General features: G+C 44.3%; 2 protein-coding genes across 2 annotated transcripts in view; one reads left to right on the top strand and one right to left on the bottom strand.

The window, feature by feature from the left end:
• Nucleotides 1-12,437, top strand: part of LOC137436934 (epsilon-sarcoglycan) — a 122,585-nt gene extending 110,148 nt beyond the window's left edge. The window contains exon 11 of the mRNA XM_068131176.2: nucleotides 11,674-12,437. The gene's annotated coding sequence lies outside the window, so the exon portion shown is untranslated. The remainder of the gene's footprint in view (nucleotides 1-11,673) is intronic.
• Nucleotides 12,438-12,579: 142 nt separating this feature from the next.
• Nucleotides 12,580-21,642, bottom strand: part of LOC137436919 (uncharacterized) — a 114,731-nt gene continuing 105,668 nt past the window's right edge. The window contains exons 40-51 of the mRNA XM_068131154.2: nucleotides 19,961-20,068; nucleotides 18,052-18,159; nucleotides 17,851-17,904; nucleotides 17,340-17,447; nucleotides 17,161-17,214; nucleotides 16,377-16,484; nucleotides 16,162-16,215; nucleotides 15,157-15,264; nucleotides 14,710-14,995; nucleotides 14,258-14,448; nucleotides 13,844-14,086; nucleotides 12,580-13,529 (exon numbers count right to left, since the gene is read on the bottom strand). Of these exons, the coding sequence (XP_067987255.2) occupies nucleotides 13,383-13,529; nucleotides 13,844-14,086; nucleotides 14,258-14,448; nucleotides 14,710-14,995; nucleotides 15,157-15,264; nucleotides 16,162-16,215; nucleotides 16,377-16,484; nucleotides 17,161-17,214; nucleotides 17,340-17,447; nucleotides 17,851-17,904; nucleotides 18,052-18,159; nucleotides 19,961-20,068 (1,569 nt within the window). The 3' untranslated portion in view covers nucleotides 12,580-13,382. The remainder of the gene's footprint in view (nucleotides 13,530-13,843; nucleotides 14,087-14,257; nucleotides 14,449-14,709; nucleotides 14,996-15,156; nucleotides 15,265-16,161; nucleotides 16,216-16,376; nucleotides 16,485-17,160; nucleotides 17,215-17,339; nucleotides 17,448-17,850; nucleotides 17,905-18,051; nucleotides 18,160-19,960; nucleotides 20,069-21,642) is intronic.

A 21,642-nucleotide genomic window follows, 5' to 3' on the forward strand; every position in this document is an offset into this window, starting at 1 on the left:
GCTCCTTTTGGTGCAGCCTCTTTGCTCCTCTCCCAGGGTCATCTCCAAGTCATCTCGGGCGAAATCAAGCCGCCGGCTCCGAGGGCACGCCTACCGGGTCGCTCACCGCGGTGTTGATTGGCTGGTAGGGCTGGTTCACTCCTTCCCTCTAATGACGAGGTGGAGACACGCCTTTCTTCCCCACCCTACCTCGTGGCCAATGGTGGTTTGAAGAAAACCGCCCAAAATGCGGAAGGCAATTGGAAGGGAGGTTTTGGGGAAATTGCAAGGGCCTACGCTTATTTTGTTTGATACAATGCAAAGTCAATCTGGTGGGAAAACACATATTTAGCCTACATGGAATAAGGAAATACACTATTTAAAAGATATGTATATCGTGACCTGCGTGTAAGTTTCATGCAATTAACTAGGACGCCGACTGCGACCATTATTTACATTAACAGGGTGTTACCGTACTTTTGTAACGTTCACATTGTAACGTTTTTCACATTCGTTACACTTCCTCCAAAATTGTTACACTTCTCAAAAACCGTTACACTTCTCAAATTCGTTACACACTTCTCAAAATCGTTACACTGCACCCTCCTTTCTTCAGGCCCGTCCTCGGGCCTATTAAACTTTAACTTAGTGTGACACGTAGGTGTAATTCCCTCTACAATTAACCTGACCCTGAGTGTGACAATTTTAAAACACAAATAAGTATGTCCCCCTATTGCATTGCATCCTGTCTAACAGACTCAAGCCCACAGCTAACCGAATTACGGAATTATTCTCAAACTATACATTTACGGTGGGGAGCATTATTTACAATGACGTGATTTCTTATTTACAACGCAACCCAGGACCTGTGTTTTTTTTTTTTGTTTTTTTTAGGGAACAAGAGAAAGAAATTCCTGTTGGGAGGGAGGAGACAGCACGCATTGCATCGATGCACCAGTACCAGTACCACCAAAGCACCCAAAAGCACCAAACACCACAAAGCACCACAAAGCACCCAAAAGCACCATCCGGTGCGCAGTCACCATGGTTCATAATAAACACAACAAAACAACTGGTGGTGGTCTTCTCTTTCTCTGCTGGGCCGATGTTCTTCCCGACGTCTTCTGGCTTCATGCGGCCTATTTGGACATAATAAAAAGCACAACTTGTGTCCATTTTTATTTAGGGCCTCAGGGGCCAACTAAGGGTGGTCCACCTGTTTGGCATAGGTGCCACCTTACCGAGGTCCGCAAGCAAGATTCCCTGGCCACTATGGCCGGTCTCCAACAGAGGTGCCCTGCCCCAGAACCTGGGGTCCATCAAGTGGTACTTGGCTGCAGAACAGCGGTCCATACAGTGGTACATCAACGCAATGCATGCTGGTTCTGGGAATCTCGGGCGCACAATGGCCACCTCACGCACGCCCCCATCGGCACCCAATGGCGCACAGGTCATGTGGGAGACAAAAGAAAGACAATTGAGCGAGGGGTAAGGTCACAAGGGTACACGTCAATAAGGCAATGCAAGGCGAAATGCGTACGGAGGGCGAAGTGAGAAAGCTCGTCCCTACCGTACGTCACCCCCCCTGTCACCTACCCTACCCTTACCCCATATGTACAAAAATCTACCCATTTACAAATTCGTCACTACCGTCACGTCTTCCCCATATTTCCCCTATACCAAATTCGTCTCCACAATCCCTTTACTTCAAAATTTGCCATCACCAATTCATCATCAATCCTCATAAGGAGGGAGAGATGGAATTACGCACAATGTCACACCCACGTCATGATGCGTCTCACAATCCAAACATTTGCATCATAAAAAATAATCAAAACATGGCATGGTGTGGAGTACCTGTCACCTCAGGTGAGTGGATGCAGATGGTGCGAGGAGATCCTTCATCCTAACTATCCTCTAAATGACTTTAACACACTTACACTACCCGGGGTCTCTCCCTGCCAATCCATTGGCCAACTTACCCTATGGGTTCTAAAAACCAATTCCCATTGACCAAACTGTGGTGCCTCTCAATTTGGGGTCTCACTCCCCCGATTCATCTCCCAGTGCTCTCGCACAATTTCTGGGCTGCGACGTCTAGCTCTCCCAACAGGTCTACCCACCTGCACACCTCCACCACTGTAGTTGCCACCCGAGCTTACCTAGCTCCTCACCCTAACCTAACTAACTGGGGACAGCCCCTCTCCTGGCTCTGTCACCCCATGGTGCCCTCTGGCACTGGGTTACCCGGGTCCGTCCTCCGGATCCTCGGGCCCCATCCACAACAACTACTACCGGCTCCCAGAGCCCACCTGCGGCCTCACCTGGCCGACATCCTTACAGTGGTGGAGCGCCCAAACAACTACACACACTAACAGGCTACACGCCCAGCCATTTCCACAACACTAATGCACCCATCCACATACCATTCTGCCACCCGCACCACAGATGCCAATATCCAACCACAATTTACCTGTACCCTCTACCTAACACTTACACTACCCGCCCCGGGTATCCATGATGGGGGTCCACTCTTCCCCCATTCACACCTTCGCACCATCCACTCCACTCCACAATTTCCACCATTCTCACTCCACGACCATCCATTCCAATACTCCAGATATTCCACACTACCATTTATTCCACACAGCCACATACACCTGTTGTTGCACACCTGTGCCCTCACACCTGGTGCCACCTGCACCCTCCTTTCTTCCTGGACCATTTGGTCAACACAACACGCAATCACCACTACTCCCTCATACACTGCTCCACACACCTGTTCAGTTGCACACCTGTGCAATCACACCTGTTCATTCTCACCTGTTCAATCCTCACACACACGGCATCATCTCAGCTAACTACTCCCCTCTGAAACTTGCGCTTCCCAGTCGTCCCTTTAAACTATTGCGCTCCCACGTCATTATAATCCACACTAATCTACCTGCGTCCCCACTACAGGTATCAGTCACTAACTAAACTTAACGTTACCTAATGTCATCTTCGCTAGATCCCTACCAATATCCTAACCCACCCGGGCTAGTTTTCACTGCCATACACCCCATAAGCTATTGCGCATTTGCCCCCACTCTGTGAGGGATGGTGGATTTGCCATCCCACCACATCGGGGGTCTCTCCACTATCAATTTTGTTCGTCCAAATTCCAACCAATTCAAAAATTTTCCATTTACTGCCAATTCTATTCACTTTTCTAAATTTCGGATCAAAACACTATCACTATCACGATCACCATCATCACAGTCCGCTATATCCTAGCCTCGGTGCGTCATGACATCATTAAACTCGGCTTCGTAAAGCCGAGCAATGAATTCGGGTGGTTTGGTTGCCTGCAGGTTGAATCCGTCCGGCTTTCGGTTCAAGGGAGGTGGTTTGGTTGGACCGAGGCTCCACGCACCATCTCGGCGCGGCACCTTGCGGTCCCGGGCCCGATGGCTCAATCTCCCCCGGTCGGAACCCCGTCCCCACGAGGGGGCACCGTTCCGCCTCCTCCCACTCGCCCTTGAACCGGACCGGTCGCCTCGCCCGACAAAGCCCGGACTCGACCGTGCGGGGCGGGGCCAAGCCCGAATCGGCAACGACGCTTCGAAGAGAAGCGACGCAGCATCGATCCGCGCCGGGCCCTGCATCCAACAAATCACACCGCGCCCCGAGTGCTCGCATCGGCTATCCGTCGCCCTAACCACTACCCCGATTACCGTTGATGCTTTACTTGCATGTTCACAAGCATACGCTACCCCTTTCACCCTCACAAAACCTGGCGTTCCAACGCCGTCCGTACATTCCACCAACGCTCTCCCTGTTACACACCACACCTCTCGCGCACACTTCGGTCCACACCTCTCCTCCGTTACGTCCTCCGTAACACTCACCATGGGCGTGCACTCTTGCATCCACCCACTAACGCGCTCACATGGGCTCTCCCACACCCGCGCCATGACCAACTCAGGTGTGCTTCCTCGCACACGTTCCACCACCACCTTACTCTCCGTGTCACACTTCGTACACCCCGACGTGCATTCTCGCTCGCACTCGGTTTCACACTCGCGCTCCGATGTGCCCTCTCGCACCTGCGCCATCACCAACTCACTATTCGTGTCACACTCCGTACACCCCGACGTGCATTCTCGCTCGCACTCGGTTTCACACTCGCGCTCCGATGTGCCCTCTCGCACCTGCGCCATCACCAACTCACTATTCGTGTCACACTCCGTACACCCCGACGTGCATTCTCGCTCGCACTCGGTTTCACACTCGCGCTCCGATGTGCCCTCTCGCACCTGCGCCATCACCAACTCACTATTCGTGTCACACTCCGTACACCCCGACGTGCATTCTCGCTCGCACTCGGTTTCACTCCCACACTTTATAACACACCCACTCGCCGACGCACACTTTTTCCTCACACGCGTGCCATTTCCACTCACACGGGACCCTTCACCAACGCCCGGGTGCTTCCTCGATCCCAAGCGCGCGAAAATTCTTTTGTCGCTAAACATCCTCCTGCAAAATCTACCCGCACAATATACAGCACGACTCACCTGGGGGATCCTTTTCTCCACGCGAACCTGCAAACTTCCATTCGGGTTAAGCACAGCATCGTGATGTGAGCAGGGACTTTGTACATAATCCATTTCTCCCTGCAATTCCCGGGCTACCTCCGTCATCTCTTCAATTTTAATTCCCGCTACTGCTTTTTCTTTATTAACCTCGGCGACCGTTGGCTTTAATAAAACACCCTCCTCTACCTCAGCGGTCGCCGGCTTTTCCAAACCCCGTGTCGCGATTTCTACCCCCGTCATTGTACCCGTGCTTTCCTCCGCTTCGCTCAACCGGCGCTTCTCGACCCGCGTTACTTCCTTGTGCACCCCTGGGACCCTTTCGCCCACCATGCGATCCATGGTCTCCCCACATTTTTGCATGCGGTCACCCATTCTGTTGGTTATTGCTTCAATTTGGTTTCCCCATCCCTCACTGTTAGCCCTCCTTTCGTCCCTCATTACTCCCATTTGGTTTCCCATTACCCCCAATTGCTCACTCCGAGCCCTCGCTTCGTCCCTCATTGACATTGCCCTCCTCATTCTGTTTTCCATTTCTTCATTACTCTTGTCCATATGGGCCTTCATTTGTATTAAAAAAAGGTTCAAATCCATCAACGGCGCTGCTACGGTCGCGGGCGCGGCAAAATTTGGTGCCGCTACACCCACGTGTGCGAGGACGCCACTTTGCGCGTCTGATACCCCCTCAACCACATTGCCAATGTTCTCCTCCTCCCTTTCCTCCACATACATTTCCCCGAGGTCCTGGGTCGATTCCACCCTGTCTATCTCTCCCACCGACATCCGATCGCCTTGATTGTCCATGGCGCGATCTCAAAATTCGGGTTTTATATTTCCGTAAAACAAAATCAAATTTCGCCGTTATAATTTCGAGCGCGTGAAACGCGCTCCGGATCGAATTCTACTTCCCAACACCAATTGTTACCCTATTGGTACAATTGGTGTTCCAAAATTTGGGCCTAACAAATTTAGTCCCAGGTCCGAATCCCACTCCTGACACCAAATGTTACAGACGCGGCTTTTAGATGTTATATTGACCGAGCGGTGGTGTATTTAACCGCGTCCGAACAGTTACTCCCCGATTAAAACCCGATTCCACCCGACGTTGACCAGATCGCCCCACAGATATTCAATCGGGAAATCTCTAAAGCGACCGAAAGAGAATGAAAAAGAAGAAGAAGAAGAATACGGAGGAAGAACAGATTTTATTATACACACACAAGCAATGGATGGAAGAAGCAGTAACACAGCGAATCGTTAACTTACACTATTCATTCTTACTTAACCCCAAGACAATGAGTAGGACAGGACGTTCACACTTACACAGGGGATATATGCAGGCAGGTAAGGCTTGAGATGGATTGCTTGAGAGGGAGGCAAGGTCGGGAGGCCGCAGTTCGCAATTCCTCGCGGTTTTGGCGGGAAACCCTCCGTCGTGTCTCCACTGCGGTAGACGTCACGCGCTGGTTCGGCACACCTGCTCCTTTTCTTGGGGTGGGGCCGTCTCCCTCCTTTCAGCGCGTCTCTCCAAAGCTGGTTTCCTTGACGAGTACCTCTCCTCTTTGGCTTGGAGCGTTTCGCATCTCACCGCTCCTTTTGGTGCAGCCTCTTTGCTCCTCTCCCAGGGTCATCTCCAAGTCATCTCGGGCGAAATCAAGCCGCCGGCTCCGAGGGCACGCCTACCGGGTCGCTCACCGCGGTGTTGATTGGCTGGTAGGGCTGGTTCACTCCTTCCCTCTAATGACGAGGTGGAGACACGCCTTTCTTCCCCACCCTACCTCGTGGCCAATGGTGGTTTGAAGAAAACTGCCCAAAATGCGGAAGGCAATTGGAAGGGAGGTTTTGGGGAAATTGCAAGGGCCTACGCTTATTACCTTCGCAAAAGCGGAAGGTTATGTTTTGATCGCTGTGTATTTATTTGTATGTCTGTGTGTGTGTGTGTGTGTATGTTATTAGCATAACTCAAAAAGTATTCAACCGAATTGCATGAAATTTGGTGGGATGATTGGTTATTATACGGGACACATTTGATTAGATTTTGGGAGCAATCGGGTCAAAGGTCAAGGTCAAGGTCACGAAAAGGTCAAAATCGTATTTTTGTTGTTCTGTTCCCTACACTCCCATGCCAAGTACAGAACAGTAGCTGCGGCGAAGGTATGCGCTCTACCGAGTGCCCGTTCTAGTTTTGTTTGATACAATGCAAAGTCAATCTAGTTGGAAAACACATATTTAGCCTACATGGAATAAGGAAATACACTATTTAAAAGATATATCGTGACCTGCGTGTAAGTTTCATGCAATTAACTAGGACGCCGACTGCGACCATTATTTACATTAACAGGGTGTTACCGTACTTTTGTAACGTTCACATTGTAACGTTTTTCACATTCGTTACACTTCCTCCAAAATTGTTACACTTCTCAAAAACCGTTACACTTCTCAAATTCGTTACACACTTCTCAAAATCGTTACAATATGCTTGTGAGAGTCAACATCTCTGGCTATTCTCAAAGAGCCTCCTCGCACTGGCGAGTCTGGCAGTTCACTCAAGCAGATTGGCAGGGATTGCCATCTCACTTCAGGCCTGGTCTCCCATATCTACCGCCACTGACATTAACTCAGTGTGGGAATTCTTTCACAAAAACCTGCTCTCTCATATGTAAAGGTCAATTCTATCTAATCTTTAGTTATCCTACCCTTCTCAGACCAATCAAGTATGCTCCATCCATTTCCTCACTTCAAACGACAATACACAGCAAACTCCGCTTGTGAGAAGTGTGAATGCCTTAATTCTGTTTACTTCCAAATTCGGTGTCCACAACCCCCTCGCTTTTTGTACCCACTTGACTCAATCGTACCCAACTGCTCCTGGACTCTGTCTTTTGCACCTGAGAAAGTGAAGAAGTTTGTCAACCATCGACTAATTCTGCAAATGGACCAGATGTCCTAATCCTGATGTCCTAACCATCAGCTCAAGTGTCCTAAAAATCTGCTTGGCCACTTTAGCACATCCTATTTCTGCTCTTTCCACCTTATAATTTGTCCTCAATCACCTCCCATTTGCTTGAAAGTCAGCCAACATCACCACATTACATATGAAGGTGCAAAAACAAATCCCCTCACGTGCAGACCTCTCAGCTTACTTCCAATTATCAACAAGGTCATTAAATCCATCCATGCAGTTGAAATACAATCATTCCTTTTCACCAACGGCCTCATATCAGATCATTAACTCGGATTCAGACCAGGTCACTCCACCTTGCACATGCTGCTTCTACTCTTCCAACAATGGATGGAGACCATCAATGTCAGACTTGCGATCAGGGCCTTCTCTCTCGACATATCTTGGGTTTCAGATACAGTCTGGCATCCCGTCTTCCTCTCCAAACTCTCTGCCTATGGCATCCAAGGCCAACTCCACTCTTGAGTTACTGACTTCCTCTACTCTTGCAGCCAACATGTGGCTCTCAACGGAATCCTTTCATCTCATCTCCCTGTCAAGGCTGGAGTGCCGCCAAGGCAGTCTTCTGGGCCCCCATCCTATTCCAATCTTGATGAAAAAATGCTTTTCTGAAAAATCCTCTTTATCTCTTTGCTGATCACTACATACTCTGTTGTGACATCCCTCATCCTTCAGATTGGAACAGAGCAGCCTCTTCCCACTCTTCTGACCTTGATATAATCACAAGCTGGTCAAATAAATGGAATATGTCTTTCAATCCAGACAAATCTCCCACTCACTATCTCTCTCCGAAAGAAACGTCTGGTGAACCCTCCCATCTACTTTCTTAATAATTCTCTTAAGGAAGTTCAGTCATTCAAACTCCTGGGTCTCACTAATAGCCATGATTTTCCTTGGGCAAACCATATTTCTAAGTTGGCCTCCAAAGACAGTCATGAATGGGCATTCTCCATCATATAAAGTCCTTCCTTGGCACACCTAAACACTTATCCATAAGGCCTTCATCCACAGCTGAATGGTGTACTGCTCTACCCTCTGGACTGGTGCTCCTGCCTCAAACCTTGCCCAGATTGATGCCGTGGAAACCAAGGCCTTGAAGAACATTGGAATCTCATGCAATTAAGCTGAGCCTATGGGCCAATCATGTTTCCATCGCTGACAGGTTGGAGGTCTCTCTGTCTTCTACCACCTACTTTCAGGTTGTGCATCCTTTTGCTATTTGTGTGCTTTGTCGTCGTCTCCCCTCACCCTCTTTTCACGCCTCACCCACTCCACTCCCTTGTTTCTGCAAGATGCATGCGGTCCACCAGCAACCCCTTTCTCGTGAAACTCTCAAATTCCAGAATCGATGCTTAACCTCCACTCATTAGTTACTCTCATCCCCTCCCTCATGAGTGAACCCAACTTACACATTCTCTTAAATCTCATTAATTCCCTCCAGGCCTTCAAGACAATTGTTCACTACCATGAAAGTTCACAACCCTGGTCCTACATGATCATTTCAGCCCCCGCTCCAAGCCCGCTCTTCCATATATTTCCAATTTTTCCTTCCGGAGAAGTTGCTTTTGTATCCATCTTGTCCACCACGTGCACCCCCCATACTCCTCATATCTCCTTTGTTCAAGTTTCGCTCTATTTGTCCCTCAACCATGCTGTTGGTGTTTCCCACTTCTCTTTCTTCTGTTCTTTTTTCTGTTGCATCCAGATCCGTTCTGTGCTCTAACTCTTCCACGAGCCTTGAATTTGTATATAAAAAAGCAAATGATAAGATGACTGCTTAGAATGAGCATTCTCTAATTTTGAAATCCCATGTCTGGGTTCAATTTCTGATAGAATTTCAAACTGTGCTGGTGCTTCTTATTAAGCAGGGCATTGTAGCATAGATGTCGATCATCATTATGGACGTGATGTTAAGCTATGTTAACACTCATATAACACTGACTAATCACAATATCATTGTGCCTTTCCAAAGGAGAAGGCCATTGTGTGCCAATTCTGTGGCCAAATCCAAGTTTTCTGGAATAGACCTCTTCTGGGAAGGCAATGGCACCCCAGCCAGCATATTGCTAGTCATGATAATTTCACCAGCACATAAGTTTCATTTTAATAGATGGCGAACATCAGATCAGATCTGAACATCTATTTTTTTTCAATTAATTTATTTTGCAGCCTGTGACTGCTCATTGCATAATTGCTGTGAGTATGGTTGTGCTGCTGACGTAGTGCCCACTGTAGGTTAAAGCAGGAATTTGGAGTTTTGCCAGTTGTGGTTAGAGCAATAATTTAGTGTGCGATAGCTCACCTACTCTTCACGAAGGACAATATGAGATGATTAAGGTCCATAAACGAATCATGGCAGACGGGTTGCCCGGTTTAACGTCCACTGAGGGACGGCGCACACATTTATGCCTCACCCTGCCTGTGCGACACCAGGTTGACAGTTTATAGCTGGGGGTGAGATTCAAACCCATGCTTGATGGTTGATTGAGGTGAGTGGAGTACATCCCATTTGCGAAAAACCTCTATTTACAGCTGTCATTCGTTGAGGTTTTAATTTGGTAACACTGCAAATTATTTTGAATTGTTATACAAAAGAAGACCAGAAGTACACTACCGGTCAAAAGTTTTAGAACACCTCAATTTTTCCAGTTTTTATTGAAATTTACACAGTTTAATGTCTCAATGTACTCTGAAATTAAGCATAGAACAAATAAACAATTGGAGATAAAAAAGAAATCATAGAATCATTTTGTTTAACAAAATTGTATTTAAAATTTTTGACTCAGCAAAGTAGCCACCTTTTGCAGATATAACCGCCAAACACACTCGTGGCATTCTTTCTACAATGGAAATCAAATATTGTTCGGGAAGTTCTTCCCAACGCTGCTGCAGCAGTTTCCACAAATGTGTTGCACTTGTAGGTTGCTTTGCTTTCACCTTTCTGTCCAGTTCATCCCAAACCAGCTCGATGGGGTTTAAGTCTGGAGACTGTGCTGGCCATTCCATGATTTGAAGCCTACCGTCTTGTTCTTTTCCTCGAAGGTAGTTTTGACATAGCCTGGAGGTGTGTTTAGGGTCATCTTGCTGTAGGATGAACCCCTGACCAACTCGGCATATACCAGAGGGTATTGCATGGCGCTGCAAAATGCTGTGGTAGCCCTTTTGGTTGAGGGTGCCAGTCACTCTGCAAGTTGCTGATTCTGGATCCAGCAAAAGAGCCCCAGACCATCACGCTTCCTCCTCCATGTTTGACAGTTGGTGTCATACACTGAGGAACCATCCCTTCGCCTGCTCGATGGCGTACAAAAACCCTGCGTGATGAACCAGATTTCAAATCTTGATTCATCGGTCCATAATACCTTCTTCCAGTCTTCAGTCTTCCACTGACGGTGCTTCATGGCCCAGGCAAGCCTCTTTTTCTTATTTTGCCATCTTAGCAATGGCTTTCTTACTGCCACTCGACCTGTCAAACCTGCAGCTCAAAGTCTTCTCTTCACAGTTGAAACTGAGACTTGCTTACTTCGACCAGTGTTAAGCTGTGCTTGAAGCTGTTGTCCTGTTGCTTGCCTATCACGCAAGCTGTTGACTCTCAGAAAGTCTTCTGATTCTGTTGTGGCTTTGGGTCTGCCAGACCTCTTCCTGTCAGAGTTTCCTCCAGTTTCCAATATACTACTTCCTGCAGTGCAATATTGTCCAAATAATGCTTCAGAGGGTGTCACAACAGTCTGTTCCAATACTGCTTTTATACAGACAGGGGGTTTGTAATCAAGTAATCAGCAGAGGTTGGGACACCTGTCGGAATTGTTTGCATCAACTTTCAAGGCTTAATTTACTTACCATTACTTGTTCCCTGCAGAAGGCCTTTTTTTTTTACAATATAACTGTGCAACTTACATTATTTTCCTGGTTTTGCTAACCTCAACTTTTTTTTTAACCTGAAGCAGTTTACTGCTTACCTTTGTACCATTTGAGGTTATTCACTGGACTTGAATTGCTTAAATTTCAATAAAAACTGGAAAAATTGAGGTGTTCTAAAACTTTTGACCGGTGGTGTACATGCATGAGCTTTGAATTCACAACAAATCCGAATTGCTTTTTTATCACCTTTGTCACACTGTGAGACATTGCTATAAATCATGTTTCTCTTTGTTCCAGGATCCATGAACAACATGATCCGATGACTTCAAGCACATTCAAAGAGTGGACTTTGGTGGAAGCATTGAAGAGCTTTTGGTCTGGTTTTCTTTGTCATTATTATTTTAAAAGGAAAACAAAATATATATGAAAACTATTTTACATTTCTGATGATAAATGAAACAAATTAACATTCTGTATAGCTGTTTCACAAATGATACATTTTCAAATTCAAGTGGAAAATAGAAAAACAATTTAGTCGTGAGATTTGCAATCAATTGAATTCGTATAATTCATATTGGGTGGAAAAACAACTTGAATCTTGTCCTTGTTACCTAAAGATGTTAACGAAAGGAAATAAAAGTTTTATTGAATGGATTTCAAACCAATATTTAATTCTCAACAACCGTTTTGTTAAAATTAATTGATGTGCGCTGCCTTTCCCAGGGGTCACTGTCCGCAACACCATGTGTTCTTGTACAAGGGATTTGTGAAGGAAAAATGGGGCTTAAACAAAGGAAAGTTAACCAAAAAACAACATTTAATCAAAAACACAGACTACAGCCATCCAATGGAGAAATAGCCTGAAATTTATTCTCAAGCTAAATTTTGAGGAGTTTAACACAACAGCAAGGGGGAAAGTCGAGTTCATTTAAATTTGCAGTATTCTAATATGGGATTTAGACAACGCGTCTGGCTAGAAACAGCAGTGAGTTCCATGGCACAGGATCTATATTATACAAAATAGTACACACTGCTTCATCTCACCCAAAAGTCTGTCTTGAGGTCGAGTTCTCATGAGCTTAAATTACAAGAAGCAAACGGCAGAGAGCCCAGACAAGAGGAAATTAAACACAACAACACACAAGTGGACTTAAGCATTGCTGCCACATGGGTGCCACAGATGACGTGGATACTAATTGCTCTAATTGCTTGGCCCAAGGTCTCAAAGTCCACTGCATCTGACCACCATAGTAAGGCTCATTTTTAAATGCACAGCACCGTGCATTTGAAAATCAAAACATTTTCAAGTTTGTCCTCTACACTTTCCCAAAACCTAAGTTAAAAAAGAAACTACATAGCACCTTTAATCGGATGTTACAGATCTTTATGGAGATCTACACGAGGTGGCCTGAGGCTATAACCTTCAGTTCACTTGCACATTGTTTCTAAAAGTATGTTGGTGACAAAAAAAATCTTCATTTTTACCTTCATAATTCATACACTGTATGATAGAACCTTTTCAATGATTGCCCTCACATAGCCTTTTGGCCACTTTGGGAGTCTAGGTGAAGTAAAAAAAACCAAAAAAAACAACAGTCCACAACCAATCTTTTCAGGCCAACATTCATACTTATGAGCCGCAATCTCTGCTTCTGTTCATCCATATTCACCCTTCATATCTTCCAGATATTTTCCTTTCATGAAACTTCCTGCATGCTGCCGATACTTTTTTCCATTGAAAATATGGAAAATAACGAGGCAGAGAGAAAGGGCAGTACAAAACGATGAACGAATGTCAATAAAGCGATGCTGAGTGCATTGCTGTGTTCTCCAAATGGTCGAGGCGTGCACGCGAGGAGATGTTGAGTGGCGAGGAAAATCGAGACGACACCATGCACAAGAATGGGTAGGTGAACATGAGGAAATTTTGAGGACCTCTTCGAAAGCAATGGGAAAAATGTCAAGTGGGAGGGGGGGGGCAGGGGGGAGATGGGAGGGTGTCTGGTTCAAACGAAGCAGACTGGACCAATGTCCAAGCTAAACTCTTGGTCTGGGCCACCAATGTCCATAATCGCCACATCAACAATCGGCAAATATGAGGTCTTCTTGGTGTGGTATTCAAGCACTGTCTTCTCCCAATTGCCGGTGTGCCTCTGTGGAGCAAAGGAAAACAAAAGATGCAAAATAAGATATCAAACCGTACTTTGTGAAGCACATGATCCAAAATCAAAACTAAATATTTTTATTACTTTAATTAACAATACTTGAATTGCTGAAGCTCTTTTATAGTCTAGTAATTTCGAGTAAATGACTAGAAATTGACACTTACATTACAGTGGGCTAATTGACACTTACATTCCATTGAAGGCTAGCAACATGACAAAGCTCAAATGCTGGATTTTAAACTAAATATACAGATAGTCAACAAAATATCAAATGTCCTTCAACAACAAGCTCCAAGCCGTACCGTGCACCCATCCTCGAGTGCCTTGTATGTAAAGCGGTGGTTCCCTTCCGCGAGGATTTCCACATCATTAGAGCCCTGCATTATCAGAGCCTTTTTGAGGTTCCCTCTCTCCGCATCCATGTACGCAATGCTGTTTTTGCAATGGTATGTGATGTTTTGCGAAGCCTCGGTGGAAAGGAGCCGTAAGAAGGTAATCTGGATTGCTGCGGTGTTAGGTAACAGGCTCTCGTCTCCGTAATCAAACTGTATTCGCGAAGAAAAAAACACTGGTAAGTATGTATGTATTACAAGCATACACATCTTCCAAAGGTGTCTTATAATACACTGAAATAATTAAAGCGTCCATGCCTTCTTACTTAGTTCGAGTTAATTACATACAAAAAGGGCAACATTAACTTATTACATCACACTCACATGAATTCCACCACTCATGTGCTCTCCGAACCAGACGTGCTTGTGTTTCTTGCCATCATTTTCTTTCCATGCCTGTTTGCGTGGCAGGCTGGACTGCGTTGGGTACACACACGTCTCACCAGATTCCATATTGCAGAATACCTTGATGGCATCAAGTGTGCAGCCCTGGTTAGGGTCAATCCAGAAGTCTCCTTTGAGGTGAAAGGTGGTTGTGAGGAGGAAAACGGGTCAGGTAAAGAAGTCAAGGTTGGAGCATGATATTCTGCTACAATAGAAAAAAACAAGTTGTATGAAGAATTGGCCACAATAATTGGACATTATTTCAGGAAATAAAGTCCAAAAGTTTTCAGAACTTTTGATTCTACATGTTTTACTCAGAATATTAACTTTTGCTTAACTAGGGTTAGAGTACAACTTCCGTTTTGCCGAGTGAATTGTTGGTTTAAACTCACCGCTCTTCCAGCTGGGATGGGTCATTTTGAGGTCACGACAATTACGGACAGGGTTCTTTCTACTGCCTTCTGGATTGCGGATGCTTTCAATCTGGTTACTCAAGGTCTTTAGTGTGGCATCCACCTCTGCATTGTGCTGCCTGAGTTCCTGAGTAGCCTGGTCTGATCGGAAGTACCTCATTGGGTCAGGAGCCTTCTCTGTGTGTGCACCTGCAATGGCTGACAGGTCAATTCCAGGGCCTGGTGGACCAGGAGGTCCTGGCTGGCCTGGGGGACCAGAAGGACCCTGGAAAAGAAAAAGGGCAGAAAAGAAGAAATGTGAATCCAATCAAAATAGTCCAGGAAAGCTCGATTCAAAATCCACCATAACATAAAATCTGATCCAGTGGCAAACAGCTCTTATTACAAGGTGATGTTATCATGGAATAAAGCTAGTGAGATACTCACAGATGGGCCTATGTCTCCTGTGCGACCACGTGGCCCTGGTGGACCAATGGGACCAGAAATTCCATTATGGCCATCCTTTCCTGGAGGCCCGGTTGGTCCAGGAGAACCCTAACACAGAAATAAACACGTTTTGTAGTTTGGTTTACTGTAAGTGTTCAGTTTACTGTAAAGTCTCTGTGTAATTACAAGGATCGTTCAGTTTGCAGTTCAATGCATTTTGATATGCACATCTCACTCCTCCAAAAACAATTATACGAAGCAGATGAATTGTGTCTGCCTGTTGTCACGGTTCATCGAAACATTGTAAAACAAGTTGCTGTGTTCATACATATTCATGTATGCACTGTTGTGATACTTGTTCATGTTATTAAAACAGGTAATATGTGGCCTGCATGTGCTTCCCATCTGTTTTCTTCTGCTCTCTATTGCTCTTTTCTATCATCATTTTCATTCTGTACCCACTTGCCGATCTCAGTATGTTCCCTTATCCACCATCTATTTTCATTACATCAATAACTCTCTTTCCATTATACTTTTTGTTTTCCTGAAGACCTCTCAACAATTACAGTATAATCTGTAATGAATAACTACGTATTGAGTATAATTTATTGAATAATGACAGATATTAAAAGCACGTGATAAATGGCATCCTTTTAATAGTAAATGCCAGTACACCACACCACACCACACCACACCACACCACACACCACACACACACACCTCTCATTATCTGACAGACATGGGGATGTAATGGATTGCCAAATTGACAGCGCAACCAGTAGATATTGTTGACGATGAAACACCACCTATGCTCATGATTGGTCGGATTTACGATAAGATCGTTTTAAGTCAAAAATCTAAGGTAATACGGACAGGGTTCAAAAAGGTAATTTCAAGACCTTTTTGACTTTCAAGATCCTGATATATTCTCTCTTGAAGTTCTTGCATGTGATAATGTTTTCACCAGAACACTTTCAATGTTTCGTGCAAAATGCGCAGACTCACCCGCGGTCCTGATGGGCCCTCAGAACCAGAAGGTCCATTATCACCAGTTGGACCCTAGAATGCAAATGAAATACCCCCCCCAAAAAATCAATTTTGAAGCCTAGTCCAAAGCATGCTCAGAGGAAACTGAGTTAAAGCATTCGTTTCTGAAATTATATGGCAAAGACTTGCAAAGTTCTTCTCACAGAAGCTTCTTATTTAAAATAGCAACTTACTGGTGGACCTGGAAGACCTTGTAGGCCAGTGAAACCTCGATGACCTTTCAATCCACGTTCGCCAGAATCTCCAGTTTCTCCCTTCTCTCCTCTTGCTCCTTGAGGACCCTAAAAAACATAAATAAACAACAACGACATGGCAGTTAGGCCACTGAATTGGATGGATTGGTATTTCAAAGATCTATCTTTAGATCCTGCTGAAGTCTGTCAGTGTTAAGGAAAGTCGCTATTTCAATTTTCGCGAACCTTGGCTCAAAATAATTACCATATTCCTATTAAATTGTCATTGAAGCCTCAGCTTTCTCACAAAGAATCCTCCAGAAGGTGATGCTCTGCCTGATTTACCTGGTCTGCTTCACATGTAGAGGTAGGGCAGACATTTGCTCTAACCATTACGTCACCGAGTCTTTCCTCCTGGTTTTTCCATCGTCTTCTTTCAGCTCCCTTCTTGTTGTGCTTGAGGTTGTATTCAGCTTGTTCACCATCGTGTTCTCTCTCCACACCCCCACGCCCTTACTCACTCTCACCCATTCTTCCTCCAACTGTGTCCCTTTACATTGTTGTTAGTACGTTTTCCCACCTTCCACTGTATTCTAGCTGTTGTTCTCTTCTGTTTTGTTTTCGAGTTATTCTGTAAGCTTAGAATTTGGACACAAATAATTTAAAATAACTTTATGTGCCTCTTTTCTTTAAAAACTAATGTAGGTTCTTTCTGATCCTTTGTTCATCATAAAATTAACCACCTATTGTTTGCAACTATGTGAATAATGAAAATGAAACTTACAGGCATGCCTCTGGCTCCTGCAGGTCCTGAAGGTCCCATGGGGCCTTGTGGACCCTGGAGGGATAGGAAATGTTTCCACCATTAATATTAGGTCTTCAAAAAGAAAATAGTTTAATGTAAAACAAAGAACCATCATCACAAACATCACAATAACAGATCTAGACTCAGCTGATCCTTACCGTCTCACCACGATCACCGGCCTTTCCAACTGGGCCAACTGGGCCAGTTATTCCTGGTGGGCCATGTGGGCCTGCTTGTCCGGCTGGACCTGTCTCTCCACGTGCACCCTGCAAAATGAAGGTGAAAGAAAAATGTGCACAGAAAACTGAATTAATTAATAATTCATTGTACAATGAGTGAATCATTAGTCAATATTTCCAATTTGGGTTTCATGGTGGATACTGATTCGAGTCACCAATCTAAGGTAGTAAAAGATTCCTTTAGATCAAGAATGAAGCAAAATGGTTGACCACATTTTATCCCACAGACGGAAACTTTGCTAGAGCAACAATGCTTGTGGTCTGCTACTGTAATGGATAACATCTCTCAAGAAATCTGGGGCAAGAAAATCAAATAAGTTGCTTCACACCCTCTAGAAAAGAAAACTTTGTTGAAAGATCTAGCACCGACACAATGAATATTGAATAAAAATAATCACTGGTAAAATTGAACGTTTGAGGATAAACTCACCTTAGGGCCAGTTGAGCCATCACGACCAGGTGCGCCATCTGCCCCTGGGCTGCCCTAAAAAAAACAATCGAAAAGACCAAATAATAATAAGTAAAGGTTTTAATTTTTGGATTAAAAAACCAATAATGGCAATGAGAAGTAATGATAAAATATCGTTTTCTTTGGTGATATGCCATGTGTGCAGGTTCAAAGCTTGCTCACCTCTCGGCCAGATTCACCAGTTGGTCCAGTCAAACCAGGTGGCCCAACTGGTCCTGGTGGGCCTCGTTCTCCAGACACACCAGGTGTACCTTGCTTTCCTGGCTTTCCCTGAAGAGCAACAGACAAACAGCACATGATCGAGTGAGGTGTTTCAAAACAAATATACGTCTGGTCAATGGTCTTTCCATCATATTGGACAACGGGTGAGATGATGTTATTTAGTCAAAGATTTTAGAAGAACACACTGATTTAAGTACAATAATTCCAAAAGTATTGAAGCCCTTCAAGAAGCCAGGCAGATAGTTCAGGTGTGGATGATGTTTGGCTTCAGAGCAAATCATTTTATCATCACAGCTAACAATATTTTAGCAGTATTGGGCCCGGAAGTGTACCAGGCTCTAAAAGGAACAAATCTTTTTTTTAAATTAAATTAAAAAAAGGGGGGTTGTGGGAAATCAACAGATTCCTACAATGACATCGGTGTCCAAGAATAGTACCACTTCTCTAACAACAATAAGTAAATTACTCGAAAGTCCAACTTTCCCATATTTGGGTTAAAGACAGGTTGTGTAACCACATGGAACACAAGAGTTTGTGTTGTTGAAAATCTTTGATCTTCTCTTCTCTTCTCTCTTCTCTTCTCTGTATATTATAAAAGAAAGTTTTTGTTTGTTTGTCTGCGCAAGCTAATCTCCTGAACGGTGAAAGATAGGAGAAAACCTCTAATACAAAAAATGTCGGGACGGGCCCCGGGAAGGTTATAGGCTCGGTGGCGAGGCCGGTCGAGGCCCACCTCGGCCGAGCTAGGCCCGTTTCGCAATTAAAAGCTGAGCTGAATTATAGTAGTCAATCTTCTACGGCCACGAGTAAAAGCTGAATTATAGTTGTAAATGCATTTAAAAAGAACCAAAAATGTCGGGACGGGCCCCGGGAAGGTTATAGGCTAGGTGGCGAGGCCGGTCGAGGCCCACCTCGGCCGAGCTAGGCCCATTTCGCAATTAATAGCTGAGCTGAATTATAGTCGTCAATCTTCTACGGCCGTGAGTAAAAGCTGAATTAGAGTAGTAAATTCATTCAAAATAACCCGGGCAACGCCAGGTGCTTTCGGCTAGTTCTTAATATAAACCTTTGATCTTTCTTATTTCTTATCGGTACTTGCTTTTATGAACACGTCCAATTTTGTAATTCATGTTTAGAACATAAACGGTTCTACGTCTGGTCAAGTTCTACGTCTTCCGGGGCTAAAATTTTTTATCCATTGGGAAAACTTTTGTATGATTCATTGTTTGATAAGCCTCTTTTAATTGCCTCATTCATTGGTATCTACATTCAAAAAGCAACACCATATCACATTTATTCCTCACCAGATATCATTTGTTTAAGTTATTGCAGATATTGAGCTGAGAATCGAACTTTAATTCCTATCAATTTTACAAAGCTTACCCAACTTCGTTCTTAAACACTGATTAGTTGCCAAAGCAACCTGCTCCTGTGAAATAACCTGTTATATAGCATGTGTCCTTGAAGTCAACACCCAAGAATCTCAACATAAGCAATGAAACATTCAGTGTTGTTATGTCAGACAAAGGCCAACATTTTTTTCCAGGACAACATTGGATGGGCTAACCTATCATTAAACAAACCTTTCATTTTGGCCTTGAAAGATAGGTAAAGGCCAAGTAATGATTTCCTAACAAGGTTTGAATAACGATCTAAAGGCAGAAATTCGTCTTCTTTGTCTACTTTTGTAGATAAACGTCGAATTTGCAATAAAGTAATAGAGATGCTAAAAAAATGTTTTGCATTAAGGTTCAAACATCCTTTACAAATGAATGCAGTTGCTGTTGTCTCAAAACAGTATATCAAATAAACCAATCTCATGCTTAGAAATCCATGATCTGGAACTCACCGCTGGTCCGGGAAGGCCAGGGAAACCTCTTTCTCCACGCTGTCCAGGTAGACCAACAATGCCACGATTTCCAGACAACCCCTGAGCACCTGGAGGACCAACTGCACCCTTCATGCAGGAAAAAAAGAGAAATGAAAGATAATGACAAAAAGTTCAATGTTGTACCAAAAGTCAGGTAATCATATATGATGCTGACAAAGGTCAAAAGTGTTTTACTGACCATTGTTGCTATTTGTGGTGGTGGAGGCCACGCTCTTAAAAAGAAAACATGGGTGTTTATCACAAGTCATGAATCTTTCCACAGCTAAGAACCAATCCTGGAATGATCCCCCCTTTGTCATAGGGAGTGGAAATTCCTGCTGATCAGCCATGCAAATAAACCCATGCTCATATGGGCAACACAGTAAAGATTTCGTCACTCGGGCTGCCAATCAGCTCAATATTACCAGTACTTACGAGTAAGGGTGGGTGGTTGGCGGAAGGATAGATGATAGTATTTGATATTATTGACTGTACATGCACCAGGCTTCAAGTACAACTTAGTACTTAGATAGGTGTGAGGTGACAAGTTTTTTTTAATTGAAGCCGATTTCACTAAATACTTTTTTAAATCTTACAACTCTCTACAAGTCTCTTTTAACATATTTTACGCTGGCTGACTCTTGAGAACATTGCCATCCATCATTGGTTCATCTGGAAAGCATTTTTTCTGACTTGTCTATTCCTTGGTTTCATTTTTACAAATCAACTTTTTCTATAATTTTATTTTATCAGATTATACCTTTCATTACCTGTCTGGTATTGCTGTAGTATTTTAACTCGAAGCTCCAGTTCCCATACCAGGGGGGTTGTGTTATTATCCTTATTCAAACGTGCAATTCAAAATACCTCTCACTGCAAAATTCAAAACACTTCACTGCACTGGAAAATGTGGGGACAGGAAAACTGTACTGTAAAGGGTGGGGACCCTCTCCCACCTGGGGGCGGCGCTACACGATACACATTTACATAGAGAATTTGCGTCGTCCCACCACCCCTCCTCCTCCTCAAAACCACCAGGAAAGATAAAACACCCCGATACACTAATTGGGGTCATGCTGATTCTTTGTAGCAAGTCTGGATGTGATCGGTCCAGAACTGTATAGTGTAGCAGCATAGCAAACCTGTTGTGCATTTTGTGATACAAGCACCAAATTTGGCACAAATGTACATTAATATGTTGCGAACATTTTCAGATATTGGGCCACTTGAAATTCCGTAATTTTTTTTTTCAAATTTTTTCAAATTTCGTAATTTCAAATTTTTCGGGTGACACCGTCACAATTTCGGTCTTCGAGGCCGGCCGATATAGTGGGGCGGCTTAGCCCAAATATTCAAAAGAATTGTGCATTTTGTGATACAAGCACCAAATTTGGCACAAATGTACATTAATATGTTGCGAACATTGTGTGGTCAGCAATGAAGACGAGAGTCTGAATTACATGTATGCAAAAGACCTTGTGAACCAGTGAAGCAAATACACGGGTAAGCATGAATTAAATCTAGGGCATGATATAATTTCCATGATGTTTACCTCTACACTCAATGGTGGAAGGAGGTAATGTTTTGATCCCAGCTTGTCTGTATGTCTGTTTGTCTGTTAGTCCACAAAATTCCAGACAAAGCTTGTAGTAGTGGTAGTT

This window comes from Myxine glutinosa, chromosome 1 (assembly GCF_964187855.1).
Source record: "Myxine glutinosa chromosome 1, kmMyxGlut1.1, whole genome shotgun sequence".
Taxonomy (NCBI): Eukaryota; Metazoa; Chordata; class Myxini; order Myxiniformes; family Myxinidae; genus Myxine; species Myxine glutinosa.